The sequence below is a fragment of the Zootermopsis nevadensis genome, unplaced genomic scaffold, assembly GCF_977971745.1.
Source record: "Zootermopsis nevadensis isolate Lab colony 2312 unplaced genomic scaffold, Znev_1.0 Znev_ptg000040l, whole genome shotgun sequence".
In the NCBI taxonomy this organism is placed as follows: Eukaryota; Metazoa; Arthropoda; class Insecta; order Blattodea; family Termopsidae; genus Zootermopsis; species Zootermopsis nevadensis.
In genome coordinates, this window is record NW_028259172.1 from 1,156,081 (window position 1) to 1,182,986 (window position 26,906).

The 26,906-nt window shown below is 35.8% G+C and overlaps 2 protein-coding genes across 12 annotated transcripts in view; one reads left to right on the top strand and one right to left on the bottom strand.

The window, feature by feature from the left end:
* LOC147871758 (uncharacterized) overlaps positions 1–26,906 on the top strand; it is a 213,571-nt gene that overhangs the window by 73,590 nt on the left and 113,075 nt on the right. For 2 of the 4 annotated variants that reach the window (XR_015538353.1, XR_015538354.1), the window contains 2 exons: positions 1–1,994; positions 2,138–12,291. The exons of 1 other annotated variant lie outside the window; for it this stretch is intronic. Coding sequence is in view for 1 of the 3 variants with exons in the window: in XM_087360248.1 (XP_087216374.1) it covers positions 2,138–2,223 (86 nt within the window). In the remaining 2 variants the exon portion in view is untranslated. Of the gene's footprint in view, positions 1,995–2,137; positions 12,292–26,906 lie in introns of those variants that run through there. One more of the 4 variants, XM_087360248.1, reaches the window with a different exon arrangement.
* LOC147871759 (protein argonaute-2-like) lies at positions 1,299–26,808 on the bottom strand. Of its 8 annotated transcripts, none has more exons than XR_015538346.1 (18): positions 24,528–24,668; positions 22,551–22,744; positions 20,914–21,010; positions 20,338–20,531; positions 18,053–18,186; positions 17,596–17,718; positions 16,128–16,218; positions 15,659–15,800; positions 14,524–14,643; positions 12,318–12,434; positions 11,513–11,637; positions 9,744–9,928; positions 9,158–9,311; positions 7,398–7,488; positions 6,027–6,224; positions 3,702–3,866; positions 2,133–2,318; positions 1,299–1,887 (listed from the first exon to the last, which is right to left on the bottom strand). XR_015538346.1 is itself a non-coding variant. In XM_087360215.1 (17 exons), the coding sequence occupies exons 4-17, from the start codon at positions 21,001–21,003 to the stop codon at positions 3,753–3,755; spliced, it is 1,878 nt and encodes a 625-aa protein (XP_087216341.1). In that variant the 5' UTR covers positions 21,004–21,010; positions 22,551–22,744; positions 24,528–24,781; positions 26,597–26,808; the 3' UTR covers positions 3,730–3,752. The 8 variants fall into 8 exon arrangements, 6 of the variants coding, with proteins under 6 accessions (XP_087216342.1, XP_087216340.1, XP_087216346.1 ...); XR_015538345.1 differs by having other exon boundaries at positions 1,299–1,890; XM_087360215.1 differs by lacking the exons at positions 1,299–1,887; positions 2,133–2,318 and adding an exon at positions 26,597–26,808 and having other exon boundaries at positions 3,730–3,866; positions 24,528–24,781.

Here is a 26,906-nt window from a genome sequence, read left to right on the forward strand (position 1 = left end):
TAATTCAGTTAAAAAGTTTATAACATAACACCTGATGACGGCTATATATAGCCGAAACATGTCGTAAATGTTCCACATGTAAATCGAGTACTCGATAAGGAACGTAAAATGATATTTTAATCTTTTAATTATCTTATATTGTGATTGACGGCCTATTTTAATATATTTTTAATACTAATGAAATTCCTTTATAATGTTCAAACAGACAGAACGTATTCTTGTATAGTGTTCATTTTCATGATCCCAAACACACAAAGGATGTAATTGATTTTCCATATGCAATGTTTTCAACTTATAATCTTCAAAATTATCTCAAGGGGAAAAGTGCAAAGCAAGTTTATTACATCACTAATTAAAACAAATATTATTCAAAATAAGCACTGTAAAGTGTGCATTTTATGTTGATTCTATACAGGCCATAACACTTCCATCATCACTACGGAAGCGATCGCTCACCCCATTAAATTTCAACTATTAACAATCAGCATGAGAAAATTGGGATCAAATCTGCCTGGATGATCGGATGCCTAAAAAATACCCACGTATGCGTTATTCCATACAGCCTTGGGTTCCAACAATATGGATGGATCAATAAGGAGTACTTTTCTTGTGCTAGAGTGTGAAAAGCATTTGTTAAAATCTAATTAAACTTTCTCTCTTTCACAGACAATTCAAAACAAAGCATTTCCTACATCAACCTTGTGAAAACAGTTCTAAATATGTATACTGCTCCCAGATCGTAGCTTCGAGACTTTATCAGCTCCTTAGCAGATACTTTCACATCACAAACTAGACGCCCACACATCACATTCTTCTCAAAATGAAAATAATGATTAATGTCCCAAATGATGACTTCTTTGCCACAGCACAATCCTCTGATAAATGAGTGACTTAGGTTAGGAATAAACAAAATACAGTACCTTTCCACTCTGTATATTAGCTCTGCGCAGTCTACCAAGTTTGGACCACTGTGGGATCTTGTTAATATTCATGCGATGCACAAGGAGTTCCAACCCATAGTCATACAAATCATGGCCCACATTCAGGTCAGGGTCAAACTTGTGTAGTTTTACCAGAAAGAACCCCAAGAGTGCGCGTTCAGTGTCCACCTTCTCTAACTTCGTTGATGCAGCAGTGGAGTCAAATGGCCAAGCTATGTCTGATGGTCGAGTACCAGAGCATAATATAAATGTGCCTTCACTGTTTACAATCATACGATTCAATTTCTGCAACGATTTCTAATCTTTAAAAGGCAGGGGTGAAAAAACTGTGGCCTCTAGAAAAATTCAAGTGGCCCATTAATTATTATGGTAATTTATTATATCTACAATTAAACACAAAGTCAAGTGAGACTCACTGCATAAGAAGTATAATTTGGAGACCACAAATCAAGAGTTCAGAATATAAAAAGTCCATATTAATTATTAACAGAGTAATTTTTATGTCTCTTGATAATCTATAAATTACAGTCGATCGGGAAGAAAAACTGGTAACTCTTCAACAGTTTCTGAAGTAGAGAATTAGGCCTTCTGGCCTAAGGTCTCATAGAAATAGTTCTATCCAGCCCCTGAGTAAAAATACTTCCTCATATCTGCTTTATTATTATTATTATTAATGTTCTGTCTGACGACAGGTCCATATGAACAGGATCCTTCCATCCTTTTCTCGGACTGGGACCTGTTCATATATGTTCTTGGCAGATGATCCAGAAGTGGTTTGCCATTGCCTTCTTCTGTGTGTGAATGGAGTAATTGTTGGGATGCCACGGAGGAAAACTCCGTGTTGCCTAGACCACGGCCTTGCCCAACACAAGTTATAAATTCGAACCCGAGACCCCAGGATTACAAGGCCAGCGCTCTAACCGCCAGACCACCGTGGCGGTCATATCTGCTATAAATCACAAATTTAAAATAAGTTATCTTTCCCTGGCGGTAAAGTGAACCAGGGAAATGGACAGATCTTATCCTTCATAGCAAAACACATATCAATGACAGGTATGAATTACAAAGTGTAAATCTGATTACTATTGTTTCCAAGTACTTCAACTTTATCAACAGTAACACTAAATAAATATAAAAAATACCTTTCCACATGTTCAATAAAACTGAACTAATAACAGAGATTATACTAACCACAGAAGTGCTGCTGGAATGGAGGATGAGGAGGTGCTCTGTCCACATGGAAGCCATTATGAACCAGGCAACCAATCGTGACCACTCGTAGGATGGAGCACTGTGCACATGTTCATGTTCAATGTCATCACCTCAAGTGGCGGAGGGGAAGGAGAAGGCAACATGTTCTGGTTTCATCACAGTTACCTGAGAAACACAGAGCGACTTATTTAACAGTACTCCACCAACTACTGACAACTATAATTTATAACCAAGAGATATACTGATGGCAGGGGGGAATAGAAAACCCATCACACTACAGCTTCGTAACCAGGACTGGCTAGGTCTTGAACTAAGGTACTTCCTGTTAGCGATATGTGCTCTAATAGTTGTTACTACAACACAATATGATTTGAACCAATGACTCCATATAACAAAGACAGTCCACATACAAAATTATAAACTATTCTGAGGCTTTCATAGCTTGTGAAACTTCATAGAAACAATTAATTTTTTGCAAAACCCAGAATAAACAAATTCAATGACCTCTCATCTTGTTACTTTATAACTTCCAAGCATCAATAACAATGCCATGATATGCAAGATATGGATAATGTCAGGAACTTCAATTCAATTCAATTCATTTATTAAAGTGCTTAACAACAGCCAAGCACTAACAATACAAACATTACAATACAAAAACAAACAAAAATAAACTAAATATATAAATGTACAGTGTTAATTTATTACAAAATAATAATAATAAGTAAATGAATTAAATATACCTAAGTCATGTAATTCAATTAATAATACTAAATAAAACAAAACAGAATAAACTTATAAAATTAATACCACAAAATAAAATACAGTCAGCACAGGAAATGAATAAACAAAAAAAAATGATGATTATTGTTTAAAAAGCTGACTCACATCCGTAAGCAAAATACGATCTTTGTTAAAGATGTTGATGCTCCTGCAGACTGCATTGGCAGCAGAAGCACATCTGGCAAAGGGACTGGCCTTGAAATTATGTTGTACAGTAAAGGTAGAATAGTCTCTGATAGACCTAGTAGGTATGCAGAGACAAACTGTATCAAAAACAGATGAGCAACTAATTTTTTTGTTTATTCACTTCCTGAGCTGACTGTATTTTATTTTGTGGTATTGTAATGTTTGTATTGTTAGTGCTTGGCTGTTATTGGCCTTTTTGACTGTTGTTAAGCACTTTAATAAATGAATTGAATTGAACGCGACTACTATTAGTACAAGCAGTATTAGAACTGACAGCCAGATTCCTCTCAACCCTAAAATGCACCACACCAATACCTAATGATTTATACAATTGTTGCACAAAATTCAAAGTGAGAGCAATATGAGGATGGCTGTTTTTTGAATTGTAGTGCCATGTAGTGTAGCACAAGTTTATCAACATTTCAGAGGTCACTGCCGTGAGAATGTCAAACCCTACTTTTAAAACAATATTATCATATTTAACTATATTACTTCATAATGAATAAGCTTATAAGAGTTAATTATTCCGATTGCAACACCAACAAATAAAACAGGAGCTGACTCCTACCTATAACCTACCTCGACTTTTCACCAGCTGACAGGATTGGTGACTGCCTGAGCATATTAACATCATGCCAACCTTTCATCCTGCGGTCCAATACAAGTTGCTCCAGAGAACTTGTGTTCGTACCTTCCAAACACATGACTGAATATCTCACGTTGTAGATCAGATGGCAACATTGGCTGGGTGGCCGATCACAATATGCATTGCTTGATTAAACTAAATTACTAGTTATTTAATGCATATATAACAGAACCACTAAAATATAAATAAGCACATTTGGAGACAGTATGTTTCTGCAAAACACTGGTGACTGCCTACACGTTCACACTGTCACAGCCCAGAAGACCACCATGAATAGACATGTGATTATGAAGTGTTTTGTGACCATTTTTCTCATGTATATGAATTACGATATTCCGCAGACCTCAAGCTTTCCAACATACCACAGCACTACCAACAGCACATGAAAACAGTTTTGAGGTCTCCGCCCCTCTCTCCAATTAAAACCATTCTTGCCCGCTGCGAGCATGGCCTACTTGCAGACATACGTCGATATCTGCACACACTGCACATTTAATCCTAAGTCCTGTAATATCATCCTGACAATAAGTACAATTGTATTTTGCATATAAATCTGAAATGCAAGCACAATTATATATCACTTTACCTTATCTGCAAATACATATATTAATTCTAAATTCTAACTTATCCACCATGTTGTGACGTCACAGCCAAAGCCCACTAAACGCGAATGCCTGATCGGTAACACCAGTGGTACAAACCTCTCAAAAATCATTACCGTATGCACACTGGTGAGAAGCCTTTGAATGCAATGTGTGTAATGCAAAGTTCTCACGCAGCGCATCGTACAACACACATGGAAATGAAACAGTACAAATGTGATGTTTGCAACAAGAACTTTTCAAGGAATGATGATTTGAAGAAAAATTATCGCACTCATACACAAGTGAAGATTTACTAATGTGAAGTATGCAATACACATTTCTCAGAGAAAGAAAATCTTGTGATACAGTTTTATCCATACAGGTAAGAAGCCTTACACTTGTGAAGTATATGATAGAAGTTTTTCTCAGGGTGGACATCTCAACGCGCACAAACGCATACACAAACGGGAAGAAACCGTATAATTGTGATAGGTGCAAAAAGTAGTTTCCAGTGCGAGAAAAACTGATAAGGCATTATCGTACCCACACGGGGAGAAACCATAGGGTTGTGTTGTATGCGAATGAAGCTTCACAGAACTTGTCAACCTTAAGAGTCATCTTTCTCACGTGCATACTAGAGAAATACCAAGTAGTGGAGAAGTGAATAATTTAAACTTCAAGGACTTTGTTTATGTTGTAAATATTACCCGTGAGATTTTTGCTACAATGTGGCAAGTCAGTGTTTGGAAAATAGCTTATTTTCTGTGTGTTTATTGATTTTATGTTTTCTGATATTATCTTCGATATGGATTCTTTCCAGAGTCTATTCATATGTAATCCATGTTGAGTAAAGTGGTCTCTATCTAAATTCTTCTCTACTACATATACATAGTCATAGATTTTCAATTTCTTGAGTAGTTTCCTATTAAATATTTATACTTCATTGTTTATACAGGAAGCTGTGTCTAGATCATGTCTCTGGTGTGCACTCAATATTACAATATTTGTATGACCTCTACTTTGTACGAAATTAGAAATACTCGTAAGTCCCTTGGATGATTCATTTTTGCTAATATCGTTAGTACCTCCCCACACCACGATTACATCATTCTTGGTCAGTGTTGCAATTTCTTTCTTTGCCATATTAGTGATAGATTCTAATTTCGAACCTGGTATCACTAGGCCTGAGACATCAAAATGTTCGTTCAGGTTATGAGATACTTCTGCGGCACATCCTCTGGCGTGACTATCTCCAATGATAAGCACTTTATGTTTTCTTCTCGTTTTGGTCTTGATTTTCCTGTCATCAGTCCTGTGCATAATTTCCATTCTTTGCTCTAATGATATGTTCTGTAGTTGATTGAGGTTATGCAATAGTTTATATCGGTTTACAATGGTTGGTATTGGCTGAACATTGTTTACCTCTGGCTCTGGTTACTCTCACTGCCATACAAACTAGCTAACACTTTAATGAAGTTCCGTATTTTTTATAGCATAACTATCGGAAGACTGATAACATTATTACTCGTGTTGTCACTTATCAGAGATCACAGAAACTATTTGCGCTGTAAATTATCAGCACAACATCAGGTGAACACAGTATATTGTCACCAAACCTGAGGAGTCATAAATTCATTATTTAATTCCCCTCAATCCTGTAACTCTGAAATATACCTTTGCAAACTCTCCCTCACTGACACCATCTCTATAAAATATTATCCTGTTTGGCAAATAACGTGTGACATCACGGAAGTACAACAGCTGGTCCCTAATAATAGCTTCCAAGTCTTGAATGATCTCAACTTTCGGAGGCTGCAGTCGAATCTGAATGTTGTATTTGAATAATGCTTTTGGATCATGACTGGCACACACCTGCAAAAGGTACAGAAAAGTTGATTAGATTAAAATAAGAGAATTTCTACAGATATCACAGCAAGACCCCCTGATGATCTAACAAAGTATAACATCTACTGCACACTTGCTTCTTGCATCATCAAATTAAAAAGAAAAGTTTGGGTCTGAAATGAAGTTCCATCTCATAACCAAGGTTATGTTTACATCCTGGCTAGTTTGGCCTACCTCGTCAGGAATTATGAATGGAGCAATGGTGCAATGACCATCAAGAACATGGAGGAAAGCCTATCATAGTGACCTTTTGGTATCAATTTCAATTCCATTTTGGATAACCTATCTTCATTCACTATACTGCAAAACCATTTATCAGTATTTGGTTTCAAATCTTCTTGTAATTTATCAATTTTACACTGACAACATATTCTCCGTATAGTTTACACATACGAAACATCCATAAAGTTGCATGCAGTGCATTATCATCACAATGAGTCTACATGCGCAGCATGGCTGAACGTCAGTTTCATTTCTAATCCACTACACTTGAGTATCAAGTGTGTCACACGAGACAAGACAGCACACATTCTGTGCAACATCAAGGAATATTTATGATCATTTTTAAATAACCTAGCCTTCAAGTTAAAGTTTGCACCATCAAGGAGCATAACAAAATAATCTCTGATCTTCAAACTTTATTTTTGGATAATATACACAAATAAACATCAACATTAACATAGAAAAATAACATTACTGCAAATTAAGTGGCCAAGTAACCATTTAAATGCCAACACATGGCGTTAAAAGATAAAATGTGTAATGATAAACAGATAAATGCATATTATATTCAAATATTTTAAAATACATTGAAGCAGCATTCGATATATTTCTGTCCTAGTTCTTTAAGAGGTTCACTAACTCTGTTTCCAAGAAGATACTCATATTTCTGCTGAACTAAGAGTTGCATATAAGATTCTTTTTTAAAGGGAAAGGGAATTTTATGCTTGTCCGCTTGCTTACACTTCTTTCGCAGTGACTTCCCTAACAACTTAAAAATTTTATCCACAAAAATGAGCCAAAGTTTTATTCACAGGGAAAACTCTTTATTTTTGATAACCAATCAAAAGTTAATGCCCATATAAATCTGATGAATTCAATTCAAGGAAAAGAATGCAGACCGTGTATGCACATACTTACAGCAACAACAGAGGGTATATCTTTTTGATCAGGTGAAGGATGAGTCACATCAGCTCCAACTATCATTACAGGAGATTCAAAGAATGGCGGCCTGAGAACAAAGGAACACTCTATCACTCGTTATCAAAAAAAAAAATACTAGTTTTAATCATAAAGCCAGCTGTAAGCTGCCACTACAGAACACTTAATTTTTGTTACATAAACAAAGGTAATCTCTGTAAGACTTGAGGTTCTCACAGCGGTGAGTATGAAGATTTCCGTCTTCTGGGTTGTTGCGCTGTGTAGTCTGGTTGATGTTAACCAACGTTTCAGAGGTCATACTGCCTCCGTCATCATATCGCCCTGATGACGGAGGCAGTATGACCTCTGAAACGTTGGTTAACATCGACCAGACTACACAGCGCAATAACCCAGAAGACGGATATCTTCAAAGGTAATCTCAATGCTATTATATGGACACATGTTAACACACATTACTGGGGAGGCTCTGTTACTTCATGCGCTGAGTTTAAAAATACAAGACTCCAAATAAATATTATGTTGCAGATATCTAAATGCTGTTGCCACTTACACAGGTGTTTGTAAAAGGGATGGCAATTCATGGCACACTGTGTGGTAAAGGCAGCACAAAGCACAACCACCTCAAATCAGACTGTTCATCCAGAATAAATAATGAATCAAGGTTATCAAATTGGAAGGCCTATGCTAAAAATCTTGTATTTAAAAACTTCAATGTGCTACCTGTGGAAGAAGACCTGCGTCATGTATTAAGACAATAATGTTCGGCCACACACTTCTAACAGTGGAAATTATTACACTTAAAGTGGCACTACATGATTCTCATTTGTTTCCAAAGCTTTCAAGGGTATGACATGTATTTGGATGACGATCTTCACGTATAAGAGCAGCACTTCAGAATGTAATAAGTGGAGGCTATAAACAGGTACTTTCCACTTATATAAAGTACTTGAAGGGAAGTTATGGCACTGAAAGAGGGTACTCGAAGGCAATAAAGTGGCACTGGAAAGCAGTAATGACTAGCAAAGTGATGAGAGGTATTGTGCACAAATTAAATGAACAGCCCAGGTTCTGATACACACCTCAGAGACGGCATTGATCAAATAATGAGTGGCAGAAAGAAGACAAAGTACTCAGTGCAAAATTTGTAATACTACCACATATGGACTGTCTTGGGATTGAAACTGGACTTTCATGTTAAAAAGCCTTCTGTTCACAAGGTAGAAATCATTTTAAAATTTAACTAAAATCAACTATTTACTACATCTCTCAAGAGAAGAAATACATGAGCTTTAGTCCAAGTTTCCTTAAAAAAGTTTTACTCACATTTGCAGCAGAGCAGGTGGCTCACTTTGTATTTTACGTTAAAAATAGCCTACAGAACACTTCCGAATCATTTTCCAACCCACAATCATCCCACCACTTGACACTAAATAATCTATGCAGTTGCGAAAGTATCAAAAAGGGAAAGTTGACTCAAGTATTTAATTGGAAATTGGAAATAAACAGTACAATATCTTTTCGTGTGGTAAATACAGTGTAATTTCAAAACATTACTCAGAATGTAGTTAATGTTCAGTTTCAGATATTTACTTCAGTCAGAAAGGAAAATTAACTGGACGTTTATGAGAAAGTACAACAAATAGAACTAAATCTTATGGTTGTAGTTATGGATCCCTTAGGTTAAATATTATGTAAATATGTAATAATATGCTAAAAGTTACTTCATAAATGAGACTTACCTTGACACAGATGAAAGTGTGTGATTCACTCCATTCAGCTTTGAATTGACTTTCAGAAGAATTTTGGAACATGTAGCTTCATTCATACGTTGCATTGTTATTGACTTTATACATTGAGTTAAGACTCCAACATTCAGTTCTGCAATTTGCTTGGCTACAACACAGTTGAAAACAAATGTTAATTCATACAACAAAACAAGAAGACCACAAAAATTATAATAAAATAGAGAACACATTTCTTAATTAGAACTTCCTAGGTGAAAGTTATTTACATGGCAAGATTTCTGCAATGTCAGTAAAGTTCTACCAGACTATACAGCACAACATCCTGTACGACAGTAATCTTTATGTTCATATGTAAACAATTCCAAACTTTGAGGTTATATCAGGCAAAATTAAAATATTCAAAATGTGTACCAGCCAAAATTATATACATACACGGAACACTAAAGCGTATAATTATTAATTCAGTTCCTGCTAGCCTCACCATACAGACCAAAACATTTGAACAGACAAAAGTTAATCAAAGAACCTCTTATTTAAACAAGGGTGGAAGAGTGCTTTATTCATACAATAGACCTCTTACCATAACTGTTTTTCACATTTGGAATCACAACAACAATCAGATCAACTCTCTGTTTCATTGAAGTGAAGAATTCCTGCAATTCAGATGTGTCCCTTGCTAGAAACCGCAAACTTCGTGATGGCAATGGACGTGCAATATTCATCCCAAAATTCTTCCCTGTTTTCTGCATTAATTCTCCAAAACGCCTGCAAATTTTAATTTTAAATATACAAAACCATTAATGAAATGGAAAGAATATGATAAATGACTATAGACTCAGTGGTAGTATTACATAAACAGAAGACAATAACTACTTTTCCAACTGAATAGTCACTCTTTAATGATAATTATTAATCATTCTATTCTTGGAACAGTGTATTTCAAGTCATCTGATTTAACATCATCTGTGCTATTTTAGTCTACTTCCCTCTCTGGAAAGATTTTCATGAAACTAAAATGAAGTGCATGCCATTAAAGGACACCCCACCTACTTTTTAATTTCCTACTATCAGTAACACTGCCGTGGTGCAACAACGTCTGAAGCTGGGGTGACACAAACATCTCATATGCAGGCACTTCAAATATTGTGTGCCATTTAATTTTTAAAAAGTATTACTTCCATTAAGGCATGTTTCTTTGATGTTCAACAATACCAGGTAAGTTTCGCAATATATATATTTGTTTTGATGGCTATCAGTTGATTAACTAATGGAGATGAGCATGGGGATGTTTTACTCATTTGTTATTTATTTAATGATGCTTTGTGCTGTGAGGAGTTCCAATTAGAAACAGATAAACATTTTACTCAATTATTTTCCTTATAAAATTAGTTGATTTGACATTGTTATTATCCACTCACTTAAAAAGTACATAAATATTACATGGTAACTATTTTATCATCGTGCAGGGTGATACAATAATTTATTTTTATTTATATTTATTTATTTATTTAGTGTTCTGTCTGACGACAGGTCCATATGAACAGGATCCTTCCATCCTTTTCTCGGACTGGGACCTGTTCATATACGTTCTTGGCAGATGATCCAGAAGTGGTTTGCCATTGCCTTCTTCTGTGTGTGAATGGAGTAATTGTTGGGATGCCACGGAGGAAAACTCCGTGTTGCCTAGACCACGGCCTTGCCCAACACAAGTTATAAATTCGGGCACCGCCGGGAATCGAACCCGAGACTCCAGGATTAATAATACCAAAAATTAATGTGTGATATATAATACATATCAGCAGGCTGCAAGCTGAGAACTATATGATTTCATTCTAATTTACATTCAACCTATTTAGAGCAAGGGGTGGTGACTTTCTCTGGAACGAGATACAACTTATATTAGACCAACACTGATATTTTTATGTCCCATTGTTTGCAATGGGCTACTCTCCCAATTTTTAATTTACAGTAATGCTAAAATCATGATACAGAACAAGAATTTTGAAGGAAATCAGGCTTCATAAATTCTTCCAAAAACTTCTTATTAAACAGGCTTCTACCTAATACATTTAAGTTCTGTAATAAAACAAAATATGTGAATTATAAGTTGACGGTGAGTCAGATGGCTCTTCAAGTACTGTATTAAGACAAAATTTAAAAAATCATTAGATGAAAAGTATTGATTTGTCTATAAACTATTATCATCATACTCATCTACTGATATTTCAGAAGTACTTGCAGTCTTACAACAAAGCTTTCTCACCTCAATCTTATGTATCACATTATATTTCATAATTCTCTGCTAAAATCAAAGCAATAAAATTGCCATCACATTTGGTTAATACTCACCCGAGTGCATCTTCTTTTACATAACTGTCTAAGTTGAGAATTATCCAAGATTTCAAATTACCGCTGATAACAAAATTTGATGCTCTCCACACACCACTCCTTGGTATTGTAGGAGATCTCTGATTCTGAAAATAACAATTCTATTTAAGTCCATTTTATGTACTCTATGTTAAAAAACTCAACTTTACAAAACTGAACTAGAAAGATGTGAAATGACATAGTCAAGGCCTAATCTAAGGTACTATCCCTGTATCTGCCCGGAGGGACTGAGGAAAACTTCAAAAAACCCAGTCAGGATAGGCAGTCTCCAGGCCAAGATTTTAACATGGAGCCTCCCAAATAAAAAATAGGATTGTTAACCACTTGGCAATGATTTTCATTTTAAACACTATCAATGTATGTTTTTAAATATGTAACGTATCTCATCTACGTATTTAAAAATGAAAATTTGTAATGCAGGATCCAACAAAATATTTTTAAAATTTTATTATAACCTACTGATAGCAAACTATTCTACAATAATAATCAAAATTACACAGTGACCTTCTGTTTCACATATTTTATATTTTGTAAAATGGAAGCCTGAAGATGGTCTATTATACTGAAACATGTTGTTCAAAAACATACATCTGTGATAATAACTGAATTATTATTGTTGTATGTGATGAAAGACTACAAGTTACATTAAACATATTTGTGTAATGAACCCCCCCAAAAATAAAATGCTTGAATATAATATGTCCTTGAAAAATGAACAATGTTTACAAGGACACCCACTATATGAAGTTTCAATTAATGTACTCACTTCATATTCCAACTTCGGAGCATCCAGGATCCGAGCACTTACTTCTTCAAACTTTCCTCCAACAGAGAGACCAAATTCTCTGACACATGGGTCTTCATTGAATCTCACTGACCTTAACTGAAATAAAACCAAAACACACTCAAATATGTAGCTTGAACAACAACAAATTATGCATAATTTTGAGGATGTCAAAGATACATACATTACTTAAGTATGTACTCAATCGAAGCAACCCACAATACTTTTGTATATAAAACACAACAACCACATATTACACTACATTCAATATGTGTGTGAAACCAACAAAGTTAAGTAGCATTTGAGGTTTTCACAGCGGTGAGTCTGAAAATGGCTGTCTTCTGGGTTGTTGCACCATGTAGTCTGGTAGAAGTTTACTGACGTTTCAGAGGTCCTTGCTTCTTCCATCATCCAGACTACACAGTCGAACAACCCAGAAGACAGCCATCTTAAAATATAAAGTTGTTAAAATACTAATATTGTACTTCATCACATAATTCAAATTCTCATTTTTATGTTAAAGCAACACCAAAATTGAAAAGTAATACTCTTTGGAAGACACAAAGGTTACAAAAGTGTACTCTACACCACACAATGCTTAACATTATCCCCTTAATCATATATAGGAATAGTAATTGATCCTTCCATTTGCTATCACTATTCTTTTCACACACTCACATATTTATCCTCTTAATCTGCAAAAGTGATACAGTTACAGATTACACCACAGAAATGCAATACTTAATTTTTAGAGAGCTCACTAATTCACTTCCATCCACAGAACATACTTTCTTCTGATGTTACTATAACAACAAAGTAACTTAATACATTATGCTGGGTTGAGTCCAAACATTCATATCGTTCGTAATATTCATTACGAGAACTTGAGATGTATGAATATGAAATGGCCTCTAATCATAATTCACTCCATGACAAATTATGATCAGCCCTTCTCAACATATATGGCAGAACATAAAAGTTCATACAATAAGAGATACACGGAACCATGATCTTTGCTGAAAAACATACCAGACAGATGCCTACAAATTAAATTTCAAGGACAAGATTAGGTTTGGGTTAGACCATGGACTGAAGCTTGGTGAGAGAGCCCAAGGGTACCCTCAGATCGAGTACACCCCACAGGTTCTCCACACCTTTCCTGCTGATTAGATGTGTGAGCACACATAATGTCCAGATCTGGGGTACCAAAAAGCCACACGCTATTTATCCAGAACAATGGTTTATGGTCAGATCTTTTTTTGCATAAAGCACAATTACAGGCATCATGTATCTCATCATATTGCAATAGTGGTTAATGCCACAACTGTCAGAAGATTTTCCACAACAGGATTCCTAGTTCCGGCAGGATTGCGTACTGCAACTCTGGCGTTTGGAAGTCGGTGGCTACCTTTATGAAAACCTGCCTTGCACGTGGCCTCCGAGAACCCCTGACCCGACACTAATGGGGTTATGCAAAGGATGCAGTTTACTAACCTCCTCTGCCACACATACTTCATGAATTAAATACACATATCCAAATTCAGTGGAAGTTGTGACACCTTGGACAAAGTGATGCAAGAACTTAAATAATTCTTTCATGTTTGCCATGTGGTAAATGGCTCCCATATCGTAAACCTCTACCTTGATGCAAACTAGAAGGTTACCTTTTTCATCTGCATGTCGTTTCATTGTACTGTCACTTGTAGTATTTGTTCAATAAATTTATGAAATGGTGTCCAACATTGAAATAGTCCAACGTAGGTAAGAAAATACTGGCACAATGAATGTGTTTTGTGCTGCTCATTAAACAACACTTTTTTAATTGCACAGTTTATATAGAGAATATACTGCTGAATGAGAAGATATAGAATTTTGAATTGTGAAGGAATTTGAAGTAACCAGTCATGGCCTTGTCTTAAAACACTATCCCAGCACTTACCTGGAGAAGTTGAAGAGAATTACTAAAATCTCAAGCCACAATAGCTAGGCCTTGGACCAAGAACCTCCCAAATATTCAGCAGAAGTACTAATCACTCAAAAGCGTGTGTTTCACTTTATGAACTTTATGAAATGTGTGTTCAAGTCATGCACAAAGCAAAAGTTCAGAATGCAAGACATACTTGAGGTAATTTAACAAAATAAAAAAACAATATCAGCTACAGTAAGAAAGACAACCAAGATAACATACCATGTCCATTATTTTTTGTTTTCTCTTATCAGTGCTTGTTGCAGTACGCCTTATCATTGCAGAAGTCTCTTTGTTACTCATTTTCTTATTAATCACTTGATGTTTTGAGATTGAGCACAACTGTAAAAAAGAACTGCATTTCAATGTATGATCACAGCAGATTCATAATATCATGAAATTTATCAATGCTTGTTCATGTAAATTACAGGTTTCAAGCAAAGTGAAATCATTCAGGAATATGCCCAAAATGTAAATCTTAAACACATACTTCTTTCCAAGAGTATCCCAAATAAAATTCTGCTTGTATTTCTTGCTTCCCCACCTGATCTACTTTTTCAGCCCCCTGTAACCAGAGCTTTCTTTGTGGCAGCATGCACCAGTAAGGAATACCTCCAATTTTGCTTTAAAATATAAAAAATAAAGATTGTCAAAACATGTTAAAATTGTCAGACATGCCATAAAAGCTGTGCCAGTTCTTTCTAGAAATATGTCCTGGTTTTAACTAACTTAGCGATACAGAAAGTGTATAAATCATTGTTTAACTCAGTTCGCAAACCACTAAATATATTTTTCTTTCATCTGGTACTCTTAGAACTCTGTTTTTAAATATTTGAAATTAAGCACTGTAAATATGAGTAAAAGAACACGAACACCTTCTAGTGTTTTGAAAAACAGACTGGGAGACCAAGCATGAGGACAGACTAAGTGAAAGAAGACATACAGATACAAGAGGAGAGTGAAGAATGGAGAAGGTTTTGTTATAAGACAGTCCACACCAATGAGAGGAAATCCAAGGAAGAATCAAATACAATAAATGGAACAGCAAAATTTACCATCTGTATGGAAAGGAAAATCCCTTTCTACTACATAAAATGACAATAATGTCAGCTGTATTAAGAAACAGTCCAAATACAGTCAGGGAGTAAACAGTCCCACCCTGTTCTATAGGGGCTGATTTACAGTGCATAAAGAATCATATATCAATTCAAAATAATGTTTCTTACAGTGTAAGACTGTAATCTTGAGACTTGCGGGGTGAGGAGTTGGGGTGAAGGAGGAAAGATAACACCAGCCTTTAACACTTCGGACTTCCTGCATTCCTTGCAAGTCTCAAGATTACAGTCGCGTACTATACCTCTGGTGGAAGATATATTGGCTTTTCTCTCTTAAGTGAACCAACATGAAGGCATGGAAGATGTGGAAATCTCAGTTGTATATGCTTGACATGGGCAAAATATTCTTGAACTGACATCCTTTGACCGTCATCCAACTGAAATCTTTATAATAAAAAAACATTACATGTAAATCAAAATATTCCTGTAACATCATAAAATATACTCATAATGCAATCCCAGGGAAACTGAATTTTTACCATTTTAAAAAAAATTTCTGTTTAACACAGATCCCTATTTCCAGGAAAAATAATTTAAGAGATTTCAGCAGATGGTAGAAATTATCAAGGCAAACTTGCAGCTATCATATTTCTCATTTCATATAACTGCACATGTGAAGTCAGAAACATTCCTGTACATTCACAGCTATCTACTGATGAAAAACATGTGAACATAAAGATATGACTGTAGCTCACAAAAGATTGAACATACCGTAATTTTGCTGGACATTCAGCAATTGCGTTTACCCTGAATGTTCGCTTGCTGGTTGGGTTGTTAGGGATCACGTAATCAACCTTTAAGTCTGAAACAAATAAAATTCAATACCAACAACTTGTATACTTTTAGACTGTTACACATACAATGAAGGCACTTGACAGGACAGGACATAAAGCTGGCATATGTTCTTGACCTCTGCATTACATGGGAATGATTTGTTCAGCGGCATGCCCTATCCAAGCTTTACCCCTGCAGAAAGGCCCATCTACTACCCACGGGAAAGAAGTCTGGGCGGGCTACAGAGCTGGTCTGGATGCAGGGACTTGAAGAAAAATCCTCTGCCTCTGCTGGGAATCTAACACTAGTCATCCAGTCCATAGTCATACTGAGCTAACTGGTTATATTAATTTCTAAAATAAGTTTGTTTTAATAGAAGACTCTGACTGCAGTTTCATTAAGCTTTCAGAAATGCTATTTAAACTAGAATTCAAAACCTTCATGCAAAAAGGAGATAACTCCTATGTACCAAATCATGTTGCTGCTTAGTAGGACTTGAGATTTTCAAGGTGATGAGCATGAAGATGACTGTCTTCTGGGTTATAGTGCCATGCAGTCTGGCAGAAGTTCCCAGAAAACAGCCATCTTCATGTTATGTTATTCAAATAGCTAAACCAACAGTCAGATGTTATAGTGTGAGGACACAAATCTGTATGTAAATAAATTAACAATAGGCCTACACACATTGCTGAGTATTTAAAATAACTTTGTCCCTCCTGAGAAAAGTATATAATGTCACTTCTCCTCTTATGCCCACAATTTCAAAGACCAGCATATGGTTAGCACGGACCCTATAGTTCAAACACCTTACTTGAAAAGGCCACATTTGAAAACCTTAAGAAGTGAATTTTAAAGGGACATAATGGTCCCTGATCAACAGAGTTTTCAACCATATTATTTTATTCATAACTTTAAGTATTTGAAGTTCAGTGTTAACTACATGTTCCACCATTTTAACAATCAATATCTCTTATAATTTGCATTTATGGTTTTCATGATTCTCAGAATAAACAGCAATTATTTCCTTAAACAGCATTATCCATCTGATCTCTGTAATGCTTTTGCTGTGAATAACAATGCTGACAATGAGTTTGTTGTGGTTTCCTAGCAACTTGTATTAATTGTGTTCATAACTTTTTGATCTTTGGAGAACATTATTTTAAATGTGAAAATTCAATGTTAATTTGAAATTGTATTTTGCAAAATGAACGTTTTACTTCCTTTAACAGCTCATATATGAACACAGTTCTGTTGACTGTGTAAACTACATTTCCAAAGAAAAATATCTCTCTTAACTACAGGTCTTCCTTTTCAAACAAAATTGCTTCACAGTCTTATGGCATAATGTACTGGCTTGGTACTAAAAGGGATAATGTAGTTTTTCAGTAACTATTCTCACTCTTACCACTGATATAGTTCTTGAAATCCTCCTTCTGATTGTAGTTCAACTCACTGTGATCTTGAGGTCTGCAGATTTCATGAATGGCATCCACAACATTTTGTGGTGATGGAAAACCTTTATGTGTCACTGTAAAACATAATTATCACAATTACATCAGAAATAAATGTGACAAATAAACTTAGTGCTGCAGTATGATTACTTCAATATTCATACTCGTCCACCGATTTTACAGTTCCACTGAAGGGTTCTACATAACAGATGGCCAATTTTTAAAAATGTACATGACTATAAATTATTTTATTTTACACAACTCTGCAAACTTTATCAATCTTCTCAAAATAAGCATCACATACAAAACAAGGTACTAAACAAGGTACCTAAAAATATAGAGGGTAATGCTAACACTAAGAAAAGCCCCTGTATCAAGTACCAAGTATTACCAACCATTAAATATACTGACCATCAATGTTCACAAATGGCTTCCAGCCCAAAGTGGCACTTTGGAACATTCCATACCACATTTCAAGTCCATCACCAAGTTTCAAAATTGTACCGCTTGGAGGAGTATAGAATGAGCGTCCAACTTGCACAAACCTAACAAGATAAACATTAATACCATTATCTTATTAAACACAGAAAAACAGTTTCAAATTAAATTCTTCATGCACCTCAACAAAACAGCGACATGAAATACAATCATCACTAAAGCGAACTTCAGGGTTGAAGTCTCAACAGGTATGAGACTGTTAATGTCCTGCATAGTCACACACTGCACCGACTGTATGGAACACTTTTTAATCAATAACTGACAGGAAACAACAAAAGAACTCAGAAAAAACCCACTCCAGTAACACTTTATCCACCATAAATCCCATGCAGACCAAGCCTCCATAGCGAAAAGACAGCATCCGACTGTCAATGAAAAACACAGAATTATCTTCTTCTTAAATGCCTCAAGAACTGCACATGTCATACAGCGTTCAGTGAAAGAATTAATGAAATTGGGAAGTAGTAGTTCTGACATATTTTAATGCATTATACCAGAATTTTGGTGGAGAAACTCAGGAAAACCACAAATTACTTAGTCAGAAACCAGGCTAAAGACTCATTATGAACTCACTTCAAACTCTAATGGATTTATTTATTTCTCATGCTTCTGCACTTCATGTCTACTGCACAATTTACAGAATTATACTGTGATTACATCATGAATTCTAGTTGATATATAGGAAGCAGTAAAGCCCTATTTTTAAGTATCTTGTTGGGAAAATGAAAGAAAAATATGAATGACATGCTAATAATGAGCTGATTTATGGTACTTCATACAATTCGTGTTTCTCGTTTAACATCTGAAAAAGCAGAGCTAAATTTTAGAACGTCAATTTATTTACTGATACAGTGTTTTAAGGTAAAACTAAAATCAAACAAAATTATACTCCAAGATAAAACTGACATAAAGCTGAAGCAAGGAACAAATAAACAGAAAATTTAGCAGTTTGTAAATACACTTCAAAAAGGGAAAATCCTTTCAGAATTCTAATAATGTATAGTCATGAAAGGTTTGGAGAGATAAAACACAGTTTATAACTGGTCTAGCCAATGAGTCTGCCATGGACCCCTGAGTTCAAGCCCAGGGCGCAAGCACACACAACTAAGCTGTAAAACGCAGGTATCCATATGCACTGTGTACAACATATACCTGCTACTCCTTTGAAAATCCTAAGTACTGAGCAGTTATTTTCCAGGAATCTTTCAGTAAAAAGAGGGTAGGGAAGTGGCAACTGGTAGAAACAGTCCCAAACACTTGGGAATAACGGAGTTGCATTGTGGCCTAGTTGGCAGCAATCCGAGAAATTAGAGTGGATTCATCCTCTTTGTAAAGCTGCCTGTGTTCTTTCTGATAAACATTGTGTTGTACGTACGAGAATCATCTTCATCAACATTAATAAACCATATACTATATAGTATATATCAGTGTTAACAACTGTGGCAAAACTTGACACTCCTGCAACCTCACCACTTCACAGCAATTTTCTACAATCCAGCTGGTGATCATCCTTATTCCCCATGTTAACCCTGACAGGAAAGAGATCTCACCAGTAACCCCTTTTCACCCACACAGACGCAAACATACCTACCAAAGACCCATCCGGCCCTGCACAAACAGCACTGTTGTAAGTTAAATCATTGACAACTCAACGCTGATTGATAAAAATGTACTGATCACAGAAAAAAAGACTTTGAACAGAATCAATTGGAATTTTATTTCACAGACTATTATTTAAAATGCCATAAAAATTTGGGATGAAAAATTCCATTTCTATCATCCTGCAGATTGACCCTTAAACCAAAAAATCTCTCTACGAATAATAACTAAATACATGCAGAATTTTTACAATACTCATATCCATTTTAATCAACATTCATAATTATTTTGCAAGTTTAAAAATTAACGAACAATTATCATGTCACAATCCTCCTCAAGATCATGATCAAATCTCAGCCAGGTTTTCTGGTTACCATGATTCAGTGCTTTCTAGCTCTTCCTTGGCCCTGCAGGCAATACCAGTGAGTATCTTGAAGTAGACATCTTTCAAGACTTTACATACTTTCATTTCATTATCTACCCACTTCATTTGACACTACACAATCTCTGTAACTGACACAGTATTGATGAATACCTTACAGACCAATCAGATGTTTCTGGTACACCAAGAGTCACAAAACAGCTAATTAACTACTTACCCATGCAAAGATGGTGCATTGCGCAGCACAACATCCACAGCCTGAATAGCTTTCTGTGGGATTTCCAGTGTACGTTCACTGCTCATATATGTAGAGAGGGATTCCAAATCAACTTGAGATGTGTATTTGATGGTAATCTCACACTCTTTAGCCCTAACAGATTCATCATCTTGCACCATGAAACGATCAGTTATCTGAAAAAACAAAAACAAAAAACATAAACATTCAGTACTTTGCTACAGAGTATCACAGTACCTCTTTCAATAGTTGTATGTACCACAATGTTCAGAACTGAAGAACTATAAATCTTACAACAAATACACAGGAAAACAAATTTACAGTGGTACAAAGGGAAACCAACTTTTTTAATTAACTCTGATATGGCAAAATTTGAGACTTTCATAATGATAAGTATGAAGAAGGCTGTCATCTGGGATGTCACACTGTGTAGTCTGGTAGAAAATGATCAATGTTTCAAAGGAGCGTACTGCCTCCATCACAAGTTTTATGTCTTTACATCCACATCAACATTACCAGCAGGAACAGCTTACACTTGTTAAATTAAACCAAACATACCTCTGGCAGCTCTCGAGTACTGTACAAGTTTTTCCTCCCATCAAAAGCTGGATATCGATCAGGAAAGTTTCTCCGCCTGAATTCTTCCATTGCACGTCTGAAATAAGAGATTATGTATAATTACACAAAATGTTATACAGTTTCAACAGTAATTCTAACAAAACTAGAAACATACAGAAACATGATATATTTATAAGCATAAAAATTCAATACAACATACACAATCTGCATAACATACATGTTTATAATAGAAGCAACGTAGTCTTCTACACTGTGCAATAACATTTTAAGACCTTTAATCTACCAAGATTCTACTGAGGCATAATAAAACAGCAAGATTTTGTTACATTACGGACCAAACTACTTGGGTCTTAACAATGCTAGAACCTGGAAATGTCATTAACTTCAAGAAAGGTAGATGCTACATACTGTAAGTTTATGTATCAACTTATATAATTTGAATCTTTATTGTTATACAAAACAATGTACATAACCTCAAATCAAAATATCTCTTATGACAAATAAACATAGTTTATATAAAGCGCATGCAATGGACCCACACCTGAAGAATTTCATGAAAGTCTGACTGAATAAAGTTGTGCAAACAGTTTATCATTAATAGTTTTATTAAATAATGGAACTGTTCTTATCAGATCACTACAGTTCATACACTAACCAAAGATCCTCATTGTATCCTACAAGTGTGGTTACAAATGCAACAATCAGTGAGGAAAAGGTTAAGCTTGTCACCCTTTCAATGCACCATCACAATTCATTCCGACCCACAAGTTCAAAACCACTGGACCAGTGCATGTGTTGTTACAAAAACAAAAATTTAGAATTTTTTTAACATGCATCTACAAATAATGCTATAATGGAGGCAGCAGTCATTAATTCAAAATCACAATGAGAAAGGACCTGCTTGCAATGTACTGTTAAATGAAGCAACACCTGGCAAACCACATTACGTTTGGTCCCTAAAGTTTTGGCTAGCTCCTAAACTTGTAATGAATTTTACCAACACTGACAATGTTGACAATAACAAACTGTAAGTATATAAGCAATGCATTGATTCTACCAAATTGTATAAATACAAAACATAACATTCAGCCTCCTACTTATTAACAACAACACACAAATTACTGTGAGAAAATTAACATCATAGTATTCTGAGTTATCAGAGAAGCAAGTCATTAAAAGTTTTAATATTGTTCAAACTGACCTAAACAAGATAGACAACAGGTAAGAAATTCATTTTTGCTGCTAGCTACACAAATATCCATGGATGTCCAAAGTCTTTGAAGGCAGAAAAGTTCAGCATTTGTTAGATTTAAATGTATTGGTATTATAGCAAACACATTTTCACATGCAACACATCTTCAAAACATCGTAAAAACTGATTTAGTTCTTAGATTTGTGGGTAAAATAATTTAAAAAACAACAACAGTGCACTGAAATATGTACAATTAAAATCTTACCAGTTACCAAAAAATGCAAATCAGAGTGAATTATTGTAAAACCAAATAAAACCATTTTGAAACTAATGTTAACATAATTATTATTCTTTATCCCATAAAAAAATCATACAAAGTTTACCTGTACATATCATATGCAAAATATAATGGGGCTATACACACCTCAAAAGCCTCTTTGGAAATGGTGAAGGTTTAAATTCCACATCATAATGAATGGCAATTTTGTTCCGAAGCGTTGACAAGTCCAGTTTTCCTTCCTTTAGTCCCACAACCTGTCCTATTTGGGATCTTTAATGTCTCAATTCCTTTAGTTACAGCTGCAACATCAGCGTCTCCAGTCTGTTGCCTTACGGTGCCTGCGAGTTCATCAATGAACAACAAAATACATTTTAAATTTATAAATATTCTTTATTCAAGAAAATAAGAACTGAGATCATTTCAAACCATTTTGTGACTTATTATTTGTTCTGGAAAAGTACAGTTAAGTTAAAAATTATTTTAAAATTAAATTTCCAACACAAAAATTTAATTTCAAAGTTATCGATGAACCGCCTTCCTGAGCACGATATCAGAATTTTTGTAATGAAAATAAAAATTTGCATATGGACACAAAGTAAAATATACTTCAGGCCACTGACATTTTCTGACTTTGTAATATGAAGTGTCTTGCAGTGTGGGTAAACAATTAATTTTACTCACATTCCAGAGGCAGAAGAGCCTCACTAGAAAAATTCCGCAGTCTAATAATGGTTCAACATTTATTGATAGAACATACAATATGCAAGAATTAGGCCATGACCACATCTTTCCAATTCATTATTTACCACCATCCTCTCATTTGACGCTATATAGTCTGATTGTGAGCAACTAAAAAAGTGTTGTTCAATAAAGTGTAAATAATAAATCAACACAACTTTGACAAATTGAGGGCCATCATCGAAGAAGAAAATTGAGAACGGTGCGAACATATGACAAATATATAAAAATTAAGACAAAATTGTTTAAACTTCAGTAACAATTTCAAAGTGTCTTGTATGACATACGAGGTGCGATCAGAAAGTTTCTAGACTGCGCCCATAAAAACCCGTACACTTATCTCAGGTATTAAATTCATCCATCACCCTCGAAGTAGTTCCCGTGGGAGTGAACACAACGATCCCAGCGCCGCTGCCAAGCCTGGAAGCATCCCTGGAAATCTTTCTTTGTCAGCCTGTCAAGCACCATCTGCGATTCTGCCTGAACCTCTTCTATCGTCTCAAATATCCTTCCCTTTAGCTGAATTTTTATCTTTGGGAAGAGGAAGAAGTCACACGGCGAATAAGGAGGGTGCGGGATGACGGCCATGGTGTTTGAGGCCAAAAACTGCCAAACTTTGAGGGCGGTGTGCGCTGGCGCGTTGTCATGATGCGTCGCATGTGGAGTTCTTCCTTTAGAATCAGCTGACAGGTCCCATAGCCTATCCCAACAATGTCGCACAAGTCATTGATGGTACGACGTCGATCTTCGTGAATGGCCTGCCGAATCTTCGTAACATTTTCGGGCGTTGTGCTCGAAGATGGACAGAGGTTCGGCCATTTTTAAAACGTGAATGCCACACAAAAGTTTGTGCACGACCCATTGCGGACTCCCCAAATGCTTGCATTAGCATTTCATAGGTTTCCGTAGCCGTTTTGGCGAGTCTTTGGCAAAATTTGATGCACAAGCCATTCCGAAATCGCAGGAGGGTCGGTGTAATGCACTACCAAAACGTCCGTAACTAAGAAACAAATGCTAATCGATGATGCCGGCTGGCACACTGATTCACTATGAATGTAGGCCGCACCCCCTAGCGGCAGAAGCTCGTGCTACATCCGGTTCGCCCTCTATTGACACAGTCTGGAAACTTTCCGATCGCACCTCGTATGAAAGGCAGAACGCACTAAAACGTGATGGGGTGATCTAGGAGTAACAGTGTCTATACTAGATAAAATTTATGGCAGTCGATATTCATATTTGTAATTAATCTACAGCCTGTATAGTGTTGACAAGAATTCATCTGCAGCATTAAGATAATATTCAACAAAAAAATGCAGACAAACATCACATATTCAGAAGGCATTCCACATCAGCCAAATACAGAATGTATTAACGTTTCAATACCTCCTCGGGGGCTTCCTTATCCCCTTCCTCTGCCAGCATCGTAAGTAGGAGGCTTCAATGGCTGTCGATTCTGAGGCTTTGAACAATATCGAGCACCTTGATCCCTTTGTCCCTGTGACTGCTGTGATGGTCCAGCTACGCAACCACCTGACAACACTGGGGGTGCCTCGTTTTGCTTTTGTCATGATCCCACTTGCTGCCTGACAGTTTTCATCGGAGTCTGACCTCCTCTCTCTGTCCACTAGATTTCTTCACTAAATAAAAAATTTTATATTAAAATAAGATTTTGCTTAACTAAATCCATGAAATACAGTCCTTGAGAAGTTTATGTCACTCAACCTATCAAGGAATTGAATGCCATTTATGGAACCTCACAACAGCCTGTACTAGTCCATGCCCTGGGTCTAATAATTCCGGAAAAAGTAAAACAAGTAACATATTTATGCTACAACAATGGTTGACAGGATGCCAATGGCAAAATTAAACACTGTGTTACTTATGAATATATCTCTTAATTAACTAAACAAGTTTAAAGAAGTAGATGGTAAAACTGTCTCAACTAATAAAGATTAAAATAGATTAACAGGCAGACAAGCATGAATTTAACAGGTGCTTCATTGGATTGCACGCTCCTGAAAAGTTAATGTCTTCCTCCAAAATTTCTGGGCTGGCTCGTAATCCAAACAAACATTTTTCACGACCTACAATAACACATTCCTGATAACTCTTTCTTCTTCAGAATAAAACTAATAAGTCTGCAAGATCTCAAGACGTAAATCGACTGTGCCAGAATCCGATCAGCAGATGGCGAGTTAAGCCTTTTAAACTTTTTAAATAAAAATCTCAACCTCTCACAAACTATTCCTAAGTTATAACTCAGCTGTATGCATCTCATTTTGCCTACCATCATTCACTTCATGCACATTCCAAGCAGAATACAACGTAATTTTATTATGTTCTACATAACTGGATTCTTGTATGCAGTTCAGTTCAGTTCAGTTCAGATACTGGAATGGAATAAATGCTTGAAAGATGGAGACATTAAAGCTTATAGCGAAAATCTTTCTTGTAACCATATGAATGTTACTCCCTCGTCCTGGCAGTTGCTAAATTGAGGTCAAGTGTTTGAAAGATGCTGCTTTGCTTCACAGAAAGTATATAAGAATAACTCAGAAATCTGACCAGCGTGGCAAAGTATACAAGAAACCATCTCAAATCCTTAACAAACTCAACAATTTAGCAATTGGTCACAAACTGTATTGCCTCATACCTGGAATAAAAACTTTCACATGAAATGGTTCACTACAAAGTTATGGGAATAAATTATAAAAATACTTTTTACTTTTCTTCTTCTTAAAAAAATCATTCTATCTATGAGAAAGGAGGCAGGAAGCATTAAACCTCAAACATGACCTCTCCTCTTCATGTGATCAGACTTGACTTCTTTCCCTGCTACTGGTCCTGATACTTACATAACTACTGCTAAGCCCAGCGCATGAACATAGGACACAGACTATCTATCATAACCCATCCCCTTGCACAACACAGCAGACACTCAAATTTACCACAAGCACAGAAAATATCCCACCAGCTCTGGTCAGTGTGCACCAAACTCTCACATAAACAAAACCAAATTACTTACATTGGCACTTACTAATAAGATCACATTAAAGGCTTCACAGTGCTACATATATCACATGTTTGACAAAAAACCTCTAATTAACAAAATCATTTCACAAAGTCACTACCCACATCTATAAATGAAACTTAACCTTCAATTTCAATTTGCTATGACCCCTATGTTCATTATAAATCGGAAATATAACACAAACATAGCAATTATGCCACTCATACACTCCAGACAAAATATGAGTAATTTTTTCAAAAAGAATCTACAATTCAATCACTTACATTTAATGCATAACTGCAATGAACAAAACATGGAATGCTCTACTGTGTCGAAAGTACTGATGGTTATGAATATTGTATGAAATGACTTGTTCTCCATCCTTTGGTTTAGTCGCAATAAGGATCTATGGAACGTAAATAAACTCTACTCTCTAACATACCTGAATACTGCACTTCCACAAGCAAGTCACAAAAACTGAGGCTGGCACCACGTGTCTGTGGGTCATCCCAACCGCATCGCCTGATGAGTTGTGTCCATCATGCACAATGATCATGTCAGCTCCCGGTGCAAAGTCTTGTTACCTCTTTAGTAATGATGGACTCGAAACTGCGTAAAGGGTAAAGTATCCCATATGCTTGCAGGAACGCCTACCTGAAACAAAACCAAATACCGAAATAAACTTCGGCATTGTGACACCAGTCGCAACTTTTACTAAGAACGCACTCTACACATCATTAATAATCAGTCAA

Coding starts and splice junctions, on each gene's coding strand:
- LOC147871759 (XM_087360214.1), bottom strand. CDS start 21,003: ATGGAAGAATTCAGGCGGAGAAACTTTCCTGATCGATATCCAGCTTTT. Junction 20,532..20,913: donor GTACTCGAGAGCTGCCAGAG/GTATGTTTGGTT, acceptor TTGTTTTTTCAG/ATAACTGATCGTTTCATGGT. Junction 16,219..17,595: donor TTTCAAGAACTATATCAGTG/GTAAGAGTGAGA, acceptor TATTTGTTTCAG/ACTTAAAGGTTGATTACGTG.